Here is a 22156-nt window from a genome sequence, read left to right as displayed (position 1 = left end):
AGATCTCCTGCAGACAAACTTCACATCAGCACTGTGGGATTGTGGGTATCTGCAGCTGATGTTCACAGATCCTCCTGCAGCAGCTGAGAGACTGATGCTCTTCTCACAACAATCAGCTGTTTGAGAGACAAATCAAGTGCAGCAATGTTAGAATTAAACGAGAGAGTCATCAATTCAGCACAGAAACAAATGAAAGCAGCTCACCCTTCTTAACGTCCAGCTTAAACTCAGAGAAGAAACTGTAGTCTTCAGAAACTTTGACTATAATCTTATGTTCTCCAGAATCGTTCTCATTCAGCTCTCTGATAAACACACGTAAGAGACGTGCAGATCTGTCATCATGAACGGAGAATCGGCCGACATGTGTCCATTCTGCTGCTCTGTCTGTCTTTATTACCGTTATACATCGATATCATCCAGTTTTACAGACGTCTATCAAAGAATTATCTTCTAACATCTTATATTTGTAATTTATAATGATGTTTCCTCCCGAATATCCCGTCATAGTCCTGATTTTTTCATCTGTTAAACACAAACCCAGAAAATGTATAATTTTAGACTCAATGAACATATATATTACAGTCAGTGTTGAGTGTGTGATGTTGATGATCATCATGAGTTTGAGAGTCTCAGTTACTCACCTGTTACAACCTTCAGATTCACTTCAGTGTAAGGATCTGGTCCTCATTTCTCAACTGCACAATAGTACGGAGAACTACAGCAGTGAGAGCATCTAGTGTTGATCAGTCACAGATCATGCTCAGCTGAATTTACCAGAATAAAGTTATAATCTATTATTATTTAGAGCAATAACTGTAAAAGAGGTTTTAACATTTATTTGCATTTAAATGTAATTCAGGGACCTTCAGGTATAACTGTGAAGGAGTGTGAAAACGTAAGCAGCTAAACTTTTAATAGGTTTATTTGACAACTGTTTGACCAAAAAAAAAAAAAAATTCAGTGACATCAGTAACCAGAAATGACCTCTAAACAGCTGTCTCCCGGTGCTGTGTTTGTAAACATGGAGGGTTAAACGCACTCAGTGATTTTGTTGATGTTTTCACCTTTGTGTCAAACGTTCACATTCATGAAGCTGCTTTTGGCACAAAGACATTGTATACTACTGTGCATGGGCGGCACTAGGGAGGGGCTAGCAGGTGCTTCAGCACCCCCAAGAAAAACAAAAGCACCCCCACATAGTTTTTCCTGGAAGGCATAACAATGAATCCATCGTTTGTTTTAGTATTAAAAAGTGAAAGGTGTGTAGGTAAGCAAAACTGACAATTATCTTTTATTGTAAAAAAAACAAGATCGCAAGATCAAAAGTTAAAGTATCCGAAGGATGGCTTATAGCATAACAAAAGAGTTCCGTTCACAAAATTCAAATAACAAATATGATGAAAAAGAACGGGTTGAATGTTAACCACTTTCGTTTCCATTAAGACCTACCTATAAACTATGATAACAGTTCAACAGCACACTGTAAAACCCGACAAGAAACTTAACTCAAACCGTTTGAGTAAACAGATATCCTTAAAAACATGACAAGTTATGTTAACTCAAACCGTTTGAGGAAACCGATTGCCTTAAACCATTTAAGTTTTAAAACTAATAGTTGGGTCCTCTGAACTTAATTCAGTTGAGTTCACTGAAAGAAGATATACATTGCAATTAAATAATTAAGTGATTAATTGAGTGATAATTGTGAATTAGTGATGAACAGCTGCTGTTAACAAACAGAATCACTGAAGAAAAGAGAAACACAAGAACTACAACTGACTTCAGACACAGCCTTAGATGAAATAAACTGAAATAAAATACATTAAATCTCTCAAGATCTGATTAAACAACCTCACAAACAGCATCACCAGCTCCACTTATTAATAACCAGACTGACTTTATGTCTGTCAGACGTCTACAGAAGATCTGATTGAGAATTAACTATGGTTTAGATGTTGATTTATTGTTTCATTTAAAGTAACCATGTTAGAGATCAGTGTTTGCTTTAGTTGTGCTCTTGACCCTTGATTTCTGTCTTAGTTTTTTCTCTGGCTGTTGTAACCATATATGCCTAAAACATATTTGTTGCAACTCAAAAGCCCAGAAGAAATATGATCAGGTGTTTTAAATACATATACACAAAGAAACACCTTTTATCTAAAACAGCTTACAGTGCCTTCAGGGTAACATTTTTCTTATCTAACCTGTACCTAGGTGTTGGTTGTTATACTGTATATTAGTGATGATAATCATCAATTACAGAAGTGTTCGGAGTCTAATTTCTGATGAAATAGGTGTTGTGTAATTAGTTGGATTGATTACAGTAAAAGTGATTCTAATAGCTAGTGGTTCTGTGATAATCAGTTAATATAAATGACTTTACAAACAGTTTGGTCTTCTATGGTGTAGCTTAGTCACACACAGACATCAATAATCAGCATATGAACCTCAAAAATGGTTACCATAAAAATAAAAACAATGCAGCAGAGCATGCTGGGAGCCATGGATGAGTTTTGTACTACAATAGTACCCAGCATGCACTGCAGCATGTTTTTTTTTCGTCACCAATGTTGAGGTTTCGTATTCTGATTATTGATGTCTGTGTGTGACTAATTGTTGCCATAGAAGAAAGATGTATGCACACAAAATAGTCAGAAAGTCCTTTATATTAACTGATTGTAACAGAACCACTGTCTTTTTGAATGAGTTTCATTGTAATCAACCAAACTAATTATACAACACCTATTTAGTCAGATTTTTGACTCTGAACAGCTGTATAATTGATGATTGTCATCATCAATGTTGTATAACAACCAATATCTGATCATATTTTCTCTGGGTTTTTGGGTTATAACAAACTTGTTTCAAAAACACATGGTTACAACAACCAGAGAAAAAATAAACTAAGACAGAAAGCAGGGTTAAGTAGCCCAACTAAAGCAAACACTGATCTCTAACATGGTTACTTCAAATGAAACAATAAATCAACATCTAAACCTTAGTTAATTCTCAATCAGATCTTCTGTAGACGTCTGACAGAAATAAAGTCAGTCTGGTTATTAATAAGTGGAGCTGGTGATGCTGTTTGTGGGGTTGTTTAATCAGATCTTGAGAGATTTAATGTATTTTATTTCAGTTTATTTTATCTACGGCTGTGTCTGAAGTCAGTTGTAGTTCTTGTGTTTCTCTTTTCTTCAGTAATTCTGTTTGTTAACAGCAGCTGTTCATCACTAATTCACAATTATCACTCAATTAATCACTTAATTACTTAATTGCAAAGTTTTAAAACTTACATGGTTTCAATCAAGGCAATCTGTTTACTCAAACGGTTTGAGTTAAGTTACTTGTCTGGTTTTACAGTGCATGCGTTTTTTGTTAAGTTGTTTTTCTGGTTTTACAGTGTGTGATGGTAGTGGGGGGTGGAGTGTAAGGTGTTAATAATGAGTATTGAGTGTTGAATTTAAGTGATGTACCTGTCAGTTATCTAGCACCCCTCTGATCTGGTGCTTCTGTCAGTTTAACTGGCGGCTTTGGCTTCAGCACCATGGACAGCAGCTGTTAATTTAAACTTCAGCAGCACCGAAGACACTTCAACAACACAAATTAAGAGTGAAAATCAGCTGCCTCTCTTTCATATCAGACTTTCACATCTGCATGAATGATGAGTACATTTGATCCTCAAGAACAAAAACTCTCATTGCTCCAGATTCACTTTTTAATTTGAAACACACACAAGGCATGTAAAATAGTGTAATTTATATTTAATTGAAATACTTGAAATCATGCTAATGAAAACCGACCTACCCTATCAGCTATCATAACACTACACAAAGCTAATTTAATTAAAACCAAGACATTTAAAAAGCCAATACTCACTTTTGCCACTAGATGGAGCCGAAAGTTTCAGTTGGGCATTTGGTGAACAGGAAGTTACAAAAACAAACAAACTCTAATCTAATAACGGGACTAATAAAAAATTAACCAAATAACTAAATCTGATTTAAAATACCTCTTTACACTGAATTAATCCTGCAGTGAGAGAAAAAGGTCAAAACAGCCAGCTGATTGGACATTTAACATTCAAACGCCATGTAAACATCTTATAACACACTGATTCATATTGTAACTGCAGTTTTATGGTTTTACTAGCTGAAATAAGTCTAGTGCTTCCCTTTGATACTGTAAAAACCAAAGTCATTCCACATGCAACAGAAGCATCTGTGTGTATTTCCGACAACCAGAATAATACCTTCTGAAAGAAGAACTGCAATATATAATAAATTATACATTTTTTTTTTTATAATATTACACAAATTACTGTTAAATTATTATTCCAGTTTCATCTCTTCATGGAGTGGAAAGTCTGTGTCCACCGTCATTTCCTGTTCTATCACACCTGCTGGTTTATGAAGCGCATATTGGTTCAACTAAACGAATATAAATAGCAAGAGCAAAACCACAAGAAAGAAAGAAAAAAAAAAAAGAAAAAAAAAAGGGCCAGAGAGCAGCTCGTTAGTTTCTCTTTAGCACAATGACCACATCTTGAACAAACCTACAAAACCTGACAAACACCCTTCAGCATTAACAAACAACTCACACTATAAGCAAAATAGTTTTATTGTTTGAAATGAATCATTCTGATGTTTTAATGTTTTCAACTGAACATATTAAATGCATAAAGCATGTATGAGTTTTATCATTTAAAATGTATCCACTTTGCTTCCATTTTTTTTTCAAAATTTACAGGATGCTTGAAGATATTCTGTCATTGATTTGAAGGCTCATTATATTTGTTTAATTTGATTTGTTTTTAAAAGTACATTTTTTTATATCACACAATAATTTGTTGATCATAAATGCTATTTTCAGTCTTTTCTTCATTAGTCAGTAAAGTTTGAATTACTGAATACCTGCAGTAAAATGAGCTTAGCTTAGATTAGCTTAGCTTAGCTTAGCTTTGTCTTTGTCTTTGTCTTTGTCTTTGTCTTTGTCTTTGTCTTTTGCTCACAAACAATGTTCTGCTTATTGCTCAGTGTTATGCACCTCACTGTGGGTTTCCTGAATACATCTGTGTGTTGTTCATAGAAAAAAAAAAAACAAATCAGACCCTGAACCTTCACTTGTTTTCTGTGGCTTTGAGGTGTTCAGAAAACAGCCCGTTCATCACGCAAACACAAACACCAGCGTTCATGAAACACTATGACAGAAAAAGATATTCAAAGCCTTTTACATTTTGAAAGACTTTTAAGAAGAATTTACTGATACAGTAGTAGTGTTTAAAGTCAGTGCCTTGTTTTCACAGATCATCATGTAAAGCCATCAGAGGGGATTGTGAGATCCAAAATAACTTAGAATCTATGACTGAACAAGGGATTAACATGTGCCGAATGAAATTTACAGATGACACACACACACACACACACACACACACACACAAGAACTTCAGTGCATGAAAAGTGCAGTCGTCTGTGATGAGCTCATCCCTAAGATCTCAACACATCTAAAGCAAGCAAAGAGGGTCACATGACATGAACATACCAATGGGAAACAAGACACATGACTAAGACAACCAATTAGAACATGACACAATGAACAAGAGAACCAATGGGTGCGTTCGACTTCATGCTGCACTGCGCAAACCGATCGCAATCTGACTTGAAGCAGTGCATGCCGGTTAGAAATCTGAAACGGGGCCGACGCCACATGAGTGTCACGTGTGGCATCAAAGTACCGCGAGAGCGTTTCGAGAGCAGCCAGCTGATTCAACCGCCGCAGTTTCTCCAGAGCGGCTGCAGGAGTGCTGATGACGACACAGATGTTTCACGATTTGCCAGATTCACCGCATGACAACGATCATGTGTGTTTCGGGTTCATTCGTACCTTTTCAGTTCCAATAATAGCCACAAATCTGTGTTTTTAGGATGGTAAAAGCTTTTTTACTGTAGTCGCACTGTTGTATTACGTCACGTTTATCATACAACACTGATAAAAGCATACCCCCACTTTATTAGTATTTAAATAGTAGCCTTTATGATTATGTTGAACTTTATTCTTGAAATGATGGCGCTGTATTAAGCAGTAAATAAAAAGGGTTTCTGTTGATCATGAAAATGTTTCTGCAACGTCTGTGTATTTGACAAATACTGCATTTAATTCACTTCATCTGTGATACAGTATGCAAACACCTCGGGAGTGTCACTAATGGGAGCAGAAAGTGTCCGGCTTGACGTGTCTGTTTTCAACTCCGCCCCCGACTGCAAGCGGATACTCTTGTTGATCGCTGTCTGTAGCTGTGTTTCAAGTCGAACGCACCTAATGACATGAATACATGAGGGCAAGGGAATCACATGACAGAACAAGGAACAGGACTAAACTCCAAAATAAAAGACATGAAAACATGAACATGAAACACAAACAAAACCCAAACCCCACATTACATACCCCCCCTCTAAGGGTGGCTCCAGATGCCCAAACAAAACCCAACAAGTCCAGGAGGGTGGTAGAGCGAAGGCGGAACAGGGGGAGGGATGGAGGGCCAGTGAATGGGAACAGGCACTGGAGCATGGGGCAATGGCAGACCTGGGGCATGGAGCAAAGGTGGGCCTGGACCATGAAGAAGATCCAGAGGAGCATAGAGACATGGTGGAGTAGGCAGAGCGGAACAGCCGAGTGGTACTGGCAGAGCAGGAAGCCAAGGCGGGGCAGAGACATGGACGGACCACTTGGCTGTGACAGAGCAGGCAGAAAGTTCTTGAATGGCCTTCTTGGCTGTGACAGGACAGACTGAAAGTTCTTGAATGGCCTTCTTGGCTGTGACAGGACAGACTGAAAGTTCTTGAATGGCCTTCTTGGCCATGACAGGACAGAGAGTGAGTTCATGAGCAGCATCCTTGGCTGTAACATGGCAGACAGAGAGTTCAAGTGTGGGAGCCACCACCTCAGGAGGTTCTGTAGTGGACGCTGCCTCCTCTGGAGGCCTCAGGAGCAGACTTGAGGACAGGAGAGGTCTCTGGAGTACGGTGTGCAGCCCACACGCTCAAAATGGCATCTGCTATTACAGGAAGGGAGGCAGAGGGAGGCAAAAAAAAACAAACAAACAAAAAAAATCCTTAGAGGAATCTTTGGTGACAGCCATGACATGGTGAGGCTCAGGCGTGGTGGCCATCTTGGCCGGGGAATCAGGCATGGCGTGAACAGTCGCTAGTTTGGCAGGCATGATGTGAGCAAGCTTTTGCTTGGCAGGTGTGATGTGAGCAGGCCCTAGGGTAGCAGACATAAGGTTATCAGATTCTGGCTTGGCAGACATGAAGTGATTAGGCTTTAACATGGTGGACATGACATTAGTAAACTTTGACTTAACTGGCATGATGTGAGCAGGTCCTGGAATAGCAAACATGGCGTTAGCAGGCTTTGGCGTAGCAGATATGATGTGAATAGGCTGTGGCTTGGCAGGCATGACTTGAGCAGGCTGTGTAGACTCTGACATGACTTGAATAATCCCAGACATAAAGTTCAAACACATTGGTGTGGCGGATACTGGAGGATAGCAGGACTTCATCAACTATCCCCACAGTAAATGGTGAGCCAGCCAAATGGAATGCAAGATCAATGTATTGTTCCAGTGACCAGTGTGGGCTATTACGTGGCATTAAACAAGAGATGTCCTTTCTTTAACCATCAAGAAAAATGTCTTACAAAAAAGTATTGTTAAAGTTTACCAGATGACACAACTTACAAAAGTTTGCCACATAATTCTCAATGGGCCTGTTACCTTGGCGAAGCTGAACGAGACGATCTACTGGGTTCATTGTAGCGGTCGTGTATTCTGTAAAGAGTCCACTGTAGGCGAGCATCGTGAGAACCCAAGTGCAGTTTATTTGCAGAGTGATCCAAAATCCAAACATAATCCAAACAAAGACTTGACTTGACTCACTGACAGCAGGTACATACATTAATACATGACAAAGAACAATCACAATGACATGGCTACTTATAGCAAACAAAGAGTGTCAACATGACATGAAAAAAACAATGGGAAACAAGACACATGACTAAAGACAACCAATTATCACATGACACAATGAACAAGAGAACCAATAGGTGCGTTCGACTTGAAACGGTATTTTGATGTCATACAGTGATCATTCTGTGCAGGGCTGCTTAAAGTCGAACGCGCCTAAGGACATGAATACATGAGGGCAAGGGAATCACATGACAGAACAAGGAACATGACTAAACTCCAAAATAAAAGACATGAAAACATGAACATAAAATTCAAACAAAACCCAAACCCCACATTACACTATCCCTTAAAATGTGGAGTATAGCTTCCTCCCCCAGTCTTGCTGTGGTCCTATTCAGTGCAAGAAATTGCTTTTAGTTTATCTCCAAACCCTGAAAAAGGTCTGTAACCTTAGTAATCCTAAATACCATGATTAGCTTGTTCAGTTGTTTGATTAGGGTTGGAACTAAACTCTGCAGCACTCCAGGACTAACGTTGCCTATTCCTTGTTTAGGAGCTATGGCTTCGCAAGATGCATCTTACAGGGTTACAGGGTTGAGTATTAATATATTTCTGATAAAATACTCCCTTGGGGTGTATAGAGGTTAAACAAGATCCCCCTAGAGATAGTGACAGGCGAGGCAACTTCTATTGTTTTCCAGTGCCGGTGTTCCCTTAAAGTACTGTATGTTGTCTTGGTTGGCTGGCATGATCAGACCTCTGAGATCTGTGATTGGGATGGACACTGGCACTCAACCTAATAAGGAAGGGAGAAAGAATTAAATGCCAGAACTTTCCTTGAAATTGGTTTGGAGCTTGGGATTTGGCTGTAGGGAACTTCACTAACAGTTAACAGCAGGGAATCTGATTCTGGCATCTGGGTCCACTGAATCCTTGTTTGGTGCTTGTACAGTCAATTAGGCAATCATTCCCTTAGCATGGCACAGTGGGTATTCTCTAACCCCAGTGGATTTCAAACCTGTCATGGAGTACCCCCAGCACTGCACATTTTGTATGTTTACCTTATCAGACAAACCCTAATCAGGTCTTGCATTCTCTACTAATGAGCTGATGAGTTGAATCAGGTGTGTTAGATGAGGGAGACATATAAAACATGCAGTGCTGTTCCCATTCGAAAGGGAATGTCTCAGGTTACATATGTAACTAACCACGGTTCTCTGAGAAGGAACCATGGTTCCATTCATAACCTGATATGCTCTTTTAAACTTAACACGCTGTTGTAAAAACAAGGGGCTCATGCGCGAGACACTGGGAAAGCAGAAAATAGAAATGAGAAGCAACGGTCAAATACGCCTGTCTAGCACATTTATATAAAGCATCCAATCAAAAGCAGTGAATTACAATGAAAAATACATTATTATTAATTTATTACCAATGAATGATACAAATCAACACTAGATAATGTTATACATAACAGCTCTGTAAATGTTAACAGACACAAGAACATCAATTCACAGCTGTTGTTTCACATATTCAGATGCAGAAACCCTCCTCACCCTCGTTCATGATGATGATCAGATGAGTGTAAAGATAATTGAGCTCTGTTTCTAATGTCACTGCACACCAGTATTTCCCAGCATCCCTTGCTGTCAGTCCAGTGATGGTCCCAGTGAAGACACCTGCAGTGATGTCATCATTCAGAGTCAATCTGCCAGTCTTGGTCTCTTTCTCTTCTCTCACAGTCTCACTGAGAGGATTTCTGTCTCTATTGGAGCACTTCCCCTTACAGAGAGACTTTGGCTTTGATTTATAGATTGAATCATAAGGGCAGATGATCTCAGCAGATTCTCCTTCATGTCTCACTACTGGAGGCACTAAAAACAATCAAACACAGACATTTAACACAAATGTTTATGAATATAATATGTTTACAACAATGAAACCATGTGAATGGACTCACTGATGAGGTTGAGCTGAATTTTAGTGTTCAGGGAGATGAAAGTCAGATATGTGTCTCTGGTTTCTGCTCCACACCAGTAAACTCCAGCATCTCTCACACTCACATTACTGATGCTCACTGTAACAACTCTCTCTTCATTTCTCTCTGATGAACCACTCATTTCTGTCCCTTTAGATGAGATGATGGTTTGGCAGATGTGATTATCATCCTCTTTGCAGAAATGAACTTCATGCTCCTCTGGGATCTGACAGGTGATGTTGACTTCTCCACCAAGATACACAGATTCAGTCACAGTCTTTGGATATTTTTCATCTATAAACCAAGATAAATTACAGAGAAATCAGAACAAATGCTTAAATATATAAGACAAAGTACTTGAGGTTCCTCACCGTGTGTGACGCTCAGCTGTAGTTCAGTGAAGCTCTCAGTATAGTCAGATACTTTCACTCCACACCTGTATGTTCCTGCATCTGCAGCTTTCAGCTCTCTTAAAAAACACCATCAAGACTCCTGCTCTGGTGTCGTCATATAAAGAAACATCTCCATTCTCCATCCATTCACCCTGAACTCCTGGATTCTTCCTCTCTGAACATCCGTCTGATTCTTTACAGATGTATTTTGGTTTGGTTTTGTATTGAGGATGTTCACACTTGATCATCAAACTTCCTCCTGAGGAGCCGCTCACTCTAGACACACCCACTTTAGCTGTCAATCACAAATATCTTATTGAATCACATTTATCAAATGTGACATCTATAGCAAATATGGAAGAAACAAACATTGTAAATTTTCAGTCACAAATATCATTAAATTTATTATTAAATACTACAATGTATAAACTTTTATACCAGATTTGATTGTCAGTTTGTTGTACTTACTAATAATATGTAGATGAACAGTATTAATAATTGAGTAACTGAACGAATGTCTGTTGATCCAAACTCCAAATAAATAAACTCCTCCATCATCTGGTGTCACAGCAGTGATTCTCACACTAAAGATGTTTTTATGTTTGTCATCAGAAATACTGAATCTTTCTTCCTCATTCCATATGCTGTAAATCATCTCAATGGAGTCTTTTTCTTCTTTGAATATGATCTTGGGATCATTTATATAATTGTATGAATATTCACAGCCAAAATTGGCAGTTTCTCCAATATTCACCATCACTCTCCTTGACACTTTACAACATGAACCTGTAATTCACAAAATTAGAAATGTATTTCCTATATATAAAAGATTTAAAGTGATCAGCAGTTTTACAAACAAATGTTGATATTTAAATGACTGACCTTCTTCCACATTCAAAGTCATATCAATGAACCACTGCCCTTCGACCCCAATCCTGTAACTTCCAGCATCTTGTGTGTTCAGTTCTCGAATGAAGATCATGAGCTCTCCGTTATCATTGGAAAATAAAGTGTATCTTCCTTCATTAATCCATTTATCATGTTTCTTATCATTTATTATTCTTCTCCACTCAGGTAATTTGGCCATATATTTAACAGAGTTACTGAACCAAAGTTTCCCAGAATCCACAAGAACACTTCCTCCAGAATATCCCGTGACGCTAAAGCATCTCACTGCAGCTGTCAATCAGATTGATACTGTGATCAGAAAGCTGATGAACAGATAACAGCATCATTACTGCAGTGATGAAAGAGAAAAGCTCTTACCTGAGATCAGGTAGAAAGTGAGGAAGATGAGGAGGATCTTCATTGTGAGTTGAGTTCAGTCTTCTTTCTGCTGAATGATCTCTCTGTGAATCTCTCTGTCTCTACATCTGTCTGCTTTAGTTACTTCCTCTTTATTCAGCTCTTTATCAGTATTGAGCAGCTTTCCTGGCTCCTCCCACCATCACCACTGACTGAATATCACATTAAACACTGAAAGAGCGCCACCTAGTGGAGTTACACTGTCTGATACTGAGCGCTTACACAGGTTTCATGGTTTCGATATAAGGACAAATGACACAGAATCGATTTGATTGTATTATTGAAATCTTCCACTAGAGTACAGTATAATTTACATGTAAACTCTGGAGGGCCTTGGTAATCTTAAAATGCAGCTTCAAAATTAAAATCATTTAAATAAATTAAAACAACAAAACATGATGATAATGCTAAAAATGCAAGATATAGTACAAAATAACACATACAACTAACATAATTCATACATCAGGAAATGTGTTGAATCACAAAGATTCAGTCTCATATATAAAGAACATCACGAGTGACTTCATGTCTTTATTAAATAGCATTTATTTTCAGTTTCTCTGGGAGATCAAAAAATACATTTGATAATTTTGTTTTGACATTTATACTTTGAGATATTGACATCTTTCTCAGCTGTAAGAAACCGCTCTGTTTTAGGTGGAAACAATTGAGGATTAATTAACTTGCAGGATAAATACTTTATGTCTTCAACAATAATATGTTCTGTCTATATTTTCAGCATCACTGATGACAGTTTAACAACACAATCTGGACAAAGAGCGAAATTAACTCTGAGACTTGAGTTCATCTGGTTCCTTTCCTTCATCTTTAACTTTGGTTTTAAAAACATCTTCATGAACGATGAGCCCATGAAATTATCAAATATAAAGCCAAAGTTTCATTCTTTCAAATTGACTCTTTCATTTCAAACTCATGTAAATCAGTGTGATTTAAAATTCCTCAAAACAGAACATGTACATACACCATCAACTACCATAACATAGGCCTACTAAAAGATCATTTCAGCAAAACCAAGACATATAATAGATATCAACACATATTTATCATTAGATGGAGCCAGAGGTTTCGATGAGACATTTGTGTTCATGTTTACAGTCTCCGTCAAGTTGATGCTCTCAAGGAGTCTTTAGTTCATTGCATTTATCTTCTCTCTTTAAATATTATGAATTAATCTTATTTTCTTTCTGAAAATGTACATATAGTACAAGCCTACTTTTTGGGTAATATTGACTTTTAGCAAGTGTAAGTGTAAAATGCTTAATATACTAATTTATATACTGTATAAGGAGGAATTTCAGGATTAATCTCAGTTATTTAACAGTGTTTCAGTTTTAATTTGTAATTTTACATTTACATTAGTGGGAGGAGATTGGCCAGTAATGAATTTCAGGTGTGATTGGTTAGTAATGTGACCAGGAAAGTATAAAATAGTTGCTGCATTGACATGGTAGGAGTGGCATGTTCCTGAAGTTGTGCTCGATGTTCAGCCTTTTAACTTCTGTGCTTGACGTGCAGCCTTAATCCTTGTGCTTGATGTGCAGTTTTTATCCTTTTGTATAGGTATGTGGAGTTATGAGCTGTGTGAATTGTTTGCGTTGAATGGTTGCCTATTGAGTGCCTAATTATATTTTTATATGATCTCTCTCTTCTTTTAGGCTGATTTATTAAAATGTTTTACACTGTCAGGAAAGTGGGTCAGGCAAACATTTATTGCTGCAGTACCTTCAATGGGCTGATGGCTGTGTTGGAATGCTGAATAACCGGTAAATGCAGTATATTACATTGAGGCCAATTTGGTTATGAGTTTGATGCAATTAATACACTTTCTTTGTGGGTGTGGTTAATATTTGTGCTCTTTGTTTATAGTATCTTCTCTGCATCTATCATATTTGGAGTTTGGTCTTGGGATTGAGCGCTGAGATTGGGTAACTGTGCTGAAGTTGTACTTTTGTTAAAGTATGTTTTGTTGTTCTTTTATTGCGGGTTATATTGATGCGTATTAACTTGAGTTGTTTTTTTGTTAAAGGGGCAGATCAGCCACTGTTTTCTCTTTGTGTATTTAAGTTTAATTTGTGTTTTTTTTTTTTTATTTTTTTGAGCTTGATGTTTGATGTGCTAAATGTTTGTCATTTGTATGATATTGCTCTCCTCTTGTTGTGTTGCAGTGTGTAGTGGCTTTGTATAGGGCCGGGCCTGCATCGGCACTTAAAGGGTTAGTTCAGCCAAAAATTAAAATTATGTCATTAATGACTCACCCTCATGTCGTTCCAAACCCGTAAGACCTCCGTTCATCTTCGGAACACAGTTTAAGATATTTTAGATTTAGTCCGAGAGCTTTCTGTCCCTCCATTGAAAATGTATGTACGGTGTACTGTCCACGTCCAGAAAGGTAATAAAAACATCTTCAAAGTAGCCCATGTGACATCAGAGGGTCCGTTAGAATTTATAGAAGCATCGAAAATACATTTCGGTCCAAAGATAACAAAAATTACGACTTTATTCCGCTTTTTCTTCTCTTCCGGGTCTGTTGTGAACGCGACTGCTGTGACTGCTGACGTACGACGCTGCTGACGTGTTATCTTTGTTATTGGGCGCACCAGAAAACACGTCAGCAGCGTTGTATGTCAACAGTCACAGCAGTCGCGTTCACAACAGACCCGGAAGAGAAGAAAAAGCGGAATAAAGTCGTAATTTTTGTTATTTTTGAAACAAAATGTATTTTCGATGCTTCTATAAATTCTAATGAGGGTGAGTCATTAATGACATAATTTTAATATTTGGGTGAACTAACCCTTTAACCTCCCCTGGTGTAGGTGATTTGGGTGGCGTGGCACTGCTGTGTGGTGTGTATTACCTAGAAGGTTGACACTGAAATGGTGTTTTAAAGGTTACTCTTTGTTTGTGCTGTATGCTGTGGGTCTTCTCTTTTCTTCTGTCTCTTACAGGTGATAGGCGGTGCATAAGAGCAGGCCCGACCCTCCTTGCCATTTTGAGGAGAGCTATTTTCTACTGTTGTGGATTTTATTGATGTTTTTAATGTTTTGCTTAGGAATAAAATTGTGATATTCAACCAATTACTACGTTTTAGGTTTAAGGTTTTAAATAATTGATTTTTGGTTTGTTCCTCCTGCCCTAAATAAGGAGGTGGCGTAGTCAGTTTATAGTTTCTTACACTACACATTTAAAATACATTTTATGTATTGTGAAAAATACACGAGCCTCAGTGCAACCGTTAAGCTGTCAAGATCATATAAAGTACCATAAAAGTGTGTAGTTGTAAGTCATCTGAAGACATAAAACAACTTTGTGTTTAAATTACAGCTTTAAATATTTGATTACTCACATAAAATCTTCCTCTCTGTGTCCTGTCAGTTCAAATCTCGATTCACCCGCGAACTCTCTGAGTTCAATCAAACGGACGCGCAGCGCCATATAAGGAGAAAAGGGAGGAGTCGAAACTGCGCCTAAATCTCATTGGCTCTCGCATGTATCGTCGCCGTCGTCGTGCCTTATTTCAATATTCAGATTCTAAAATAAGAACTGAAGGCTTGATGAGATCAGAGCCAGACACAAGTGCAAATACATTATGAATCGTTTACACTTTTTTTTTTTTTAATTAAATTGGTTTATGCTGTTTAATCACAGATTAAAGCTGAATGTCAGTACAAAATATAGCTGTGCTACAGAAAGCAAATGGGTCTGAACTGTTGGACTCCTAAAGCCTTCCAAAAACAATCAGACATTTTATGTAAACTCATTCATGGTTGGGCTTATTATCAAAAATAGTTTTGAAATGTTATTTTCCTCTGAATGACCTGACTAAAACCTTTCAAAGTGAGAGTTGGGATATAAGTATTTTTATCTTTCATATATTAAACAAATTGACAGCATCTTTTTACAGAGTGGAAAGTTTGTGTCCATCTTTACTCAAGAAACCATTTCCTGTTTTTATCATACCTGCGGGTGGCTAAAGGGCTTCTCGGTTTGACCCACAGAATATAAATAGAGCAAAAGAAAACCACAAGCTGGAGATGTTCTCATGCTGATGATCTTTATCACACTGACCACAGAATTAAACAACCCTGCAAACACAAAGCACTGAGACTTTCACAAGCAAGTCTCCTTATGCTAGTAATAAAAAAATAAAAATAAGGCATTTTTCTGAAATAACATGCGGTTCAAAAAATTGCTAACAAAGTCAAACTTATGTTTGGTCTTTAAAAAAATGGTGTAAAATTTCAGATACAGACTCGTAGAGTAATTTCACTGTTTCTCCCCCGTAATATCACAACACAACATCAAAAACTGACATTTCACATTAGATAATGCTCACAAGTATGCTCTGCTGAATCAAAGTCCGTAAATAATTCAATAGTCTTTGGCTGAATTCAGAATAGCAAACTGGCATATTACTCTTACTAACATAATAGGATGCATTATTATGCTTTGACTTTGCTCAGAGAGATAATAATGATGATAATGATCATTAAAATTAAACAGATTTACAGTAAAACCTGGAGTTGTCACTTGTTTAAGGCAGTATTTGCTTAATTTACCAACCTAAACAACACAAATGTCTGTCAGTCTCTGTTATTGATTTGTAGACTCATTGTTTTGATTTTGTTTGACCTATTTATGAAAATAAAACTGTCAAATCAAACATGGCTAATTTGTTGATCATAAAACGTTTTTCAGGCTTTTGTTGAAGGTGAATCACTGAATGATCATCTTCTGTCTGTCTGTGTTCAGTCTCATGAGTCTAGCTGTGGGTTTCCTGAATAAAGCTGTTTAACCTTCACACTCAAACTAAACTGAGACCCTGAACCCTTCACCAGTTTTCAGTGGTTTTGAAATGGATGTAAAAACGACCTGATCGTCACACAAACACAAAAAACGCCTCCAGCATTTGTGATAAACTTTGAGACAAAGACTTAATCACAGATTAAAAAGGTAATTTTCAGGTATTTGAATATCACAATAACAAAAAAAATATTTTTGTAAAATAAAATTACTTTTCAGACTGAAGTTGGTTTTTAAACTGAGAGTGTTGTCTATGAAAAATAAAATAAACATGACTGGACAAAGTATTTAGAAAAGTATTTAGAAATCACTTGAATTTGAATGAGAGTACAACTGAATTATTTCTGGGCTCAACAAAATAACTTTTAACCAAAACATTGAAACATGTTTGAAAACATCCATTATTTTGTGATTCTATGTAATGATGCATTAAAAAAAAAAAACACTTTACCTAAGAAAATTATATTTTTACCTTAGATTACATCTAGATGCAGAAGTAAAAAGTAAATTATATATATATATATATTCAGATAAAAATTACCTGATTCATTTAAAAACTGTTACAAGATTTCCTAAATGTGTCAGGTCATTTTTATTTATTTACCAGAATCCTCTGACATTACAATCAGTCTGCATACGCTAAATATTAAATGTTGACAAAGTACGTGTCTCATCTGATGCTCAGTGTTAGTTTTGGTCTCTGTATATTGTGAATGATTTATATCTCTAAATTAATTTATTACACACATCCTCTGCTGTGGCTCGTGAGATGATTGACAGCAGCGTATTCACTGTAATCCTGATTATTCCTCAAACTGACTCTGTCAGGACAGACTGCTTTCTTCTGGAAATTCACCACGGCGTAATTCAGATCCTCAGCAGATGTGACGACGATCTGAGAGTCACCGGTGGCTTCACTGTTTGCTGGTGTTGTGTGAGATCTTTTGGACGAGGAATCAGTGTCTGTCAAAGACAAGCAAATTAATTGTTTGGTTTTCTATTTCACACTCTCATATTATTCTGTTTTGCTTATTTTTAGTTGTAGTCAATAAAGCCATTATATATATATATATATATATATATATATATATATATATATTCTATATTCCAAAAAAAGTTGGGACACTGTACAAATTGTGAGTAAAAAAAAGGAATGGAATAATTTACAAATCTCATAAACTTATATTTTATTCACAATAGAATATAGATAACATATCAAATGTTGAAAGTGAGACATTTTGAAATGTCATGCCCAATATTGTCTCATTTTGGATTTCATGAGAGCTACACATTCCATAAAAGTTGGGACAGGTAGCAATAAGAGGCCGGAAAAGTTAAATGTACATATAAGGAACAGCTGGAGGACCAATTTGCAACTTATTAGGTCAATTGGCCACATGATTGGGTATAAAAAGAGCCTCTCAGAGGCTCATATTTTCTTTTTGAATAAATGTGCAAAAATGTCAACAATTCTGTGTTTTTCTGTCAATATGGGGTGCTGTGTGTACATTAATGAAGAAAAAAAAAAATGAACATGATTTTAGCAAATGGCTGCAATATAACAAAGAGTGAAAATTTTAAGAGGGTCTGAATACTTTCCGTACCCACTGAATATATATCTATATATAGCGAAAATTTTAAGAGGGTCTGTATATTTTTATTTATATTTTTTTATATTTATATATATATATTGTTGTTAATGTGTTTGTTTGGTTTATGTGGAAAAACAGACAATGTCTTTCAAAGAAAGTAAAGAGTGTAAGTATGTAAAGGAGCAGGAGTGTTACTGTGTGACTGACACCTCCTCCAGAGAGTCACCATCACTAACAGAATCACAGGGACGATCAGAAGCAGAAGAACAGACACACTGATGATCAGAGAAGAGCCTGAAAACACCAGAGATTCACCATCATAATAACAGATAGACATGCATGAGATTGTATTTCAGAGCGTGTGTGTACCTGTTACAGGAGATGGAGACGTGATCAGTGGAGGTTTAACTGATGAGAGAGAAGATGATGTTGTTTGGTGTTTATCTCTCTCTGAAACACAGAACAACAATGCTAGAAACTGAGGTAAATACACTGTTTCTCACTCACAGATACTTCATTTCCGTTTTCTCGCTGACGCTGATGCCTTTCACACATTACTGAACCATCAGACATGTTTGCTGACATACAAAACCACTAACTGTCGACTTTTGAGCATCTTGAAGCTCTCAAGTGTGAATAAAACACAACAGAAGCAACTCTGAGAACACACTTTCTGTTATTAGCAAAACAGTGATTAATAAATCTCACATTTGTCCTGTAAGCAATGCTGAGATGAGGATGAATGTGCAAGCGGTTTTATTAATGTGATGATGACAGCAGGGAAAATAACAATCAACCAACATAGACAAACTATAAGGAACAAACGGAAGACTATTTAGACATTTATACACACATAAACTAAAATGGAAACAGAATAATGAAAAACCAAGGGAACTGAAATGAAACAAGGAACAAGTGGAACATTACAAACTAAGAGTCATGGAAAATTTCAACATGAAAAAGTGAAAGCATAATGATGATAAAGATCCCATGTTTGCTGTGGTTCTTGATTGTATCTGGTCTTTCACAGAAAAGGTTCTAAAGAACCCTACAGTGTTCTATCAGGTGCTTCATTACTGTATATGAAACCTTTTAGGGGTTTCCACATGTTTATGGATTTAGTTTTAATTATATTTTTTTATATATACAGTATATAATATCTTATTTTATTAATTTGTATTATTTAACGGCTTGTAATCATAATTTATTAGTAAAAAAAATTAACCTGTTAAGGTTAATGATGTAAGGCGTTTCTCCTTCTACAGAACCTCTTTGGCCATTTCTAATAGCATCTGCAGGTGTTTAGTGTTATTACTGTAATAATGTGTGGTGATTTTCTGTAGATCAGCGTGAGTTTGAGAGTCTCGGTTACTCACCTTTTCTAACGTTCATCTTTACTTCAGTGTATGAATCTTTTTTCATAGTTCTATCAACTGCACACTGATACATCCCAGAATCCTGTTCACTCAGATCTCTGAAGGTCACCGTGAAAACTGCTGCTCTTGTGTCGTCATACAGAGAGAATCTTCCAGAATGAACCCATTTATCTTTCTCTTCAGTCCTGATGAGTTCAATGCACCACTTACCCTTTTCTTTCTCTGGCTTCTTTCCTTTACAAAAATACTTTGTGTTTTGGGTATCTTTCTCCACATATCTGCATGTGATGTTGACTTCACCGTCTGAATATCCTTTCACACTAATTGACCTCACGACATCTACAACAAACCAGCAGGTGGAACTAAATGAAGATAAACTTTCAAATTCAGTTCAGTTGCTGTTTCTTTAATATATATATATATATATATATATATATATATATATATATATATATATATATGTATGTGTGTGTGTGTGTGTGTGTGTGTGTGTGTGTGTATATAATTACCCAATGTAATTGTGTCCTGGAATCAGTTTTACGTAAAAAAACTTCACTGTTAAAAATATGGTAGCAACATTTTAGGTTTTACAGACTTAACTTAAATTCACAATAGAATACTGTATTTCATTAAATGATCTAATGTTCATAAACCAACATATTGAAGTACTAATATCTGTTTTGAACCATTGTAATGCACTAACCACACGAAAAACTGGTAGTGATGAGAAAGTTCATGGTGAATCAAAGCTCATCACTAACTTCCACAAGCTGAGAAGTGATAGGGATAGGGATATGGATATGGATATATATATATATAGATATATATATATAGATATATATATATAGAAGGTGCACAGTGTCATTCACACAAACATTAAACACCATTATGGTAACACACAATACTGAAATAATGCAATAAACATTAATTTAACAACTTTAGATGAAAGATAAAACCCTAATGTACACAACTGGTAAGAAGAAAAACTAAGAAACAGTTATTTCAATGAAAAAACATAAAATATGAAGTGTCATGCAGGGAGTTCTGGGAGTGTCAATTTACAGTTTTTCACTGTAAATTCAACAATGACTTTTTCTTTTTCACTTCCAAAAACTGTAATTTTAATGTTATTTTACTGTAAAATTACATTAAATGTAATTACAGTTATTCACCGTATATAATATGGAAACCTACTGATAACCAATTAACAGGTTTTTACTGTAGCATTTTTACAGTCTTTTACTGTTAAGATCACAATCATTTTTTACAGTGTATATATAACACAGTAAACATGAGCTAAAGTTAAAGACTCTGCTGTTTTGAGTGATTTACAGTGAGTTCAGACTCTTACCAGGAATCATCAGCAGAGTGAAAGTCCAGATGATCTTCATTCTTCTCTCTTCTTCAGTGATCTTCTCTGTTGTTAGTAGATTTGGTTCTTCTGAAGCTCTCGATGTGTCTTCAGATGAGTTTTGAGTGTTTCTTTCCTGGTTACATGTTTAACATGAACTGCTGAATGTGACAGAGAGACACCCACTTCCTCTATTTCTGCTACAGAGAGAGAGAGAGAGAGAGAGAGGTTGATATTGGAAGTGGCACACAGGCTTCATTTGACAGTGACATCTGATGGACAGTCGTGCAAACAGCAGCGGTTCCCATGACAGCTGCTTAAGTGCAGTTTTATTATTGATCAGCATGTTTTATATCACAGTGAGATCTCAGTGACACTACAGAAATAATAAATAACAAATATCACCATACTAACCCAGTCGATTTATCACAACACATTAGGACAACTGTTTACAACCTTTCTGAAATGTTATGTTTAATTATGCAAATGAGCCTGTATTTAATTAAATATGCACTACTTTGCATATATTTCCAGAATAGAAATAAGAACATTTGATAAAGTCAGGTTCAAGATTCTTGTTTTGATTTTATTGACATATAAAGGTTTTTATGGAGGGCATTTTGGATTTCTCTTTGTTGTCACTGCATGAATCAGAAAATACTGTCAACAGACAGACAGAAAAAAAAGAATAATTCACAGTGTTTTTAGGGTTTAAATGTTATAATATGTTATATGCAACTGATATATAAACAAACACCCCTGTAAAACCCTTCAGAATATAGATATAGAAACTCATTTGAGAATAAAGCTATTAAAGATATGTATTGTGACTGAAATCTATAGACACCAATAAAGTTAAATAAAATAAACATTACGCATGAACAAATGTGGACTTTGCATGTTTTATTTCCAATAGACTGAAATAAGACTTGGGTTATGGAAGCTAAATAGACAAAAATCTCAAAATTGAGCAGTGCATGAAAAAAACACAATGGTTTTGACTGTAGTGTCTTAAAGGGTTAGTTCACCCAAATATTAAAATTATGTCATTAATGACTCACCCTCATGTCGTTCCAAACCCGTGAGACCTCCGTTCATCTTCGGAACACAGTTTAAGATATTTTAGATTTAGTCCGAGAGCTTTCAGTCCCTCCATTGAGAATGTATGTACGGTATACTGTCCACGTCCAGAAAGGTAATAAAAACATCATCAAAGTAGTCCATGTGACATCAGAGGGTCCATTAGAATTTTTTGAAGCATCGAAAATACATTTTGGTCCAAAAATAGCAAAAACTACGACTTTATTCAGCGTTCTCTTCTCTCCCGGGTCTTTTATGAGCGCGTTCACAATACTGCAGTTTAGTGATATCCGGTTCA

General features: G+C 36.4%; 2 protein-coding genes and 1 long non-coding RNA gene across 5 annotated transcripts; 1 reads left to right on the top strand and 2 right to left on the bottom strand.

Annotated features, from left to right (window-relative positions):
• Positions 1–9252: 9252 nt before the first annotated feature.
• Positions 9253–10423, bottom strand: LOC122146452 (polymeric immunoglobulin receptor-like). The gene is made up of 3 exons (XM_042765238.1): positions 10313–10423; positions 9924–10235; positions 9253–9837 (listed from the first exon to the last, which is right to left on the bottom strand). Exons 2-3 carry the CDS (start codon positions 10081–10083, stop codon positions 9497–9499), a joined length of 501 nt encoding a protein of 166 aa, XP_042621172.1. The 5' UTR covers positions 10084–10235; positions 10313–10423; the 3' UTR covers positions 9253–9496.
• A 2916-nt stretch (positions 10424–13339) lies between these two features.
• Positions 13340–13813, top strand: LOC122146455. The gene is made up of 3 exons (XR_006161004.1): positions 13340–13422; positions 13526–13584; positions 13686–13813. It is a non-coding gene; the product is annotated as an uncharacterized LOC122146455 (long non-coding RNA).
• Positions 13814–15552: 1739 nt separating this feature from the next.
• Positions 15553–21183, bottom strand: LOC122146449 (CMRF35-like molecule 5). Of its 3 annotated transcripts, none has more exons than XM_042765230.1 (5): positions 20779–21183; positions 19428–19766; positions 18421–18501; positions 18261–18345; positions 15553–17422 (listed from the first exon to the last, which is right to left on the bottom strand). In XM_042765230.1, exons 1-5 carry the CDS (start codon positions 20816–20818, stop codon positions 17416–17418), a joined length of 552 nt encoding a protein of 183 aa, XP_042621164.1. In that variant the 5' UTR covers positions 20819–21183; the 3' UTR covers positions 15553–17415. The 3 variants fall into 3 exon arrangements, with proteins under 3 accessions (XP_042621164.1, XP_042621148.1, XP_042621158.1); XM_042765214.1 differs by having other exon boundaries at positions 18247–18345; positions 20779–21178; XM_042765224.1 differs by lacking the exon at positions 18261–18345 and having other exon boundaries at positions 20779–21180.
• Positions 21184–22156: the final 973 nt, after the last annotated feature.

This window comes from Cyprinus carpio, chromosome A1, assembly GCF_018340385.1.
Source record: "Cyprinus carpio isolate SPL01 chromosome A1, ASM1834038v1, whole genome shotgun sequence".
Lineage (NCBI taxonomy): Eukaryota > Metazoa > Chordata > Actinopteri > Cypriniformes > Cyprinidae > Cyprinus > Cyprinus carpio.
This window is presented reverse-complemented; position numbering and strand designations above follow the sequence as displayed.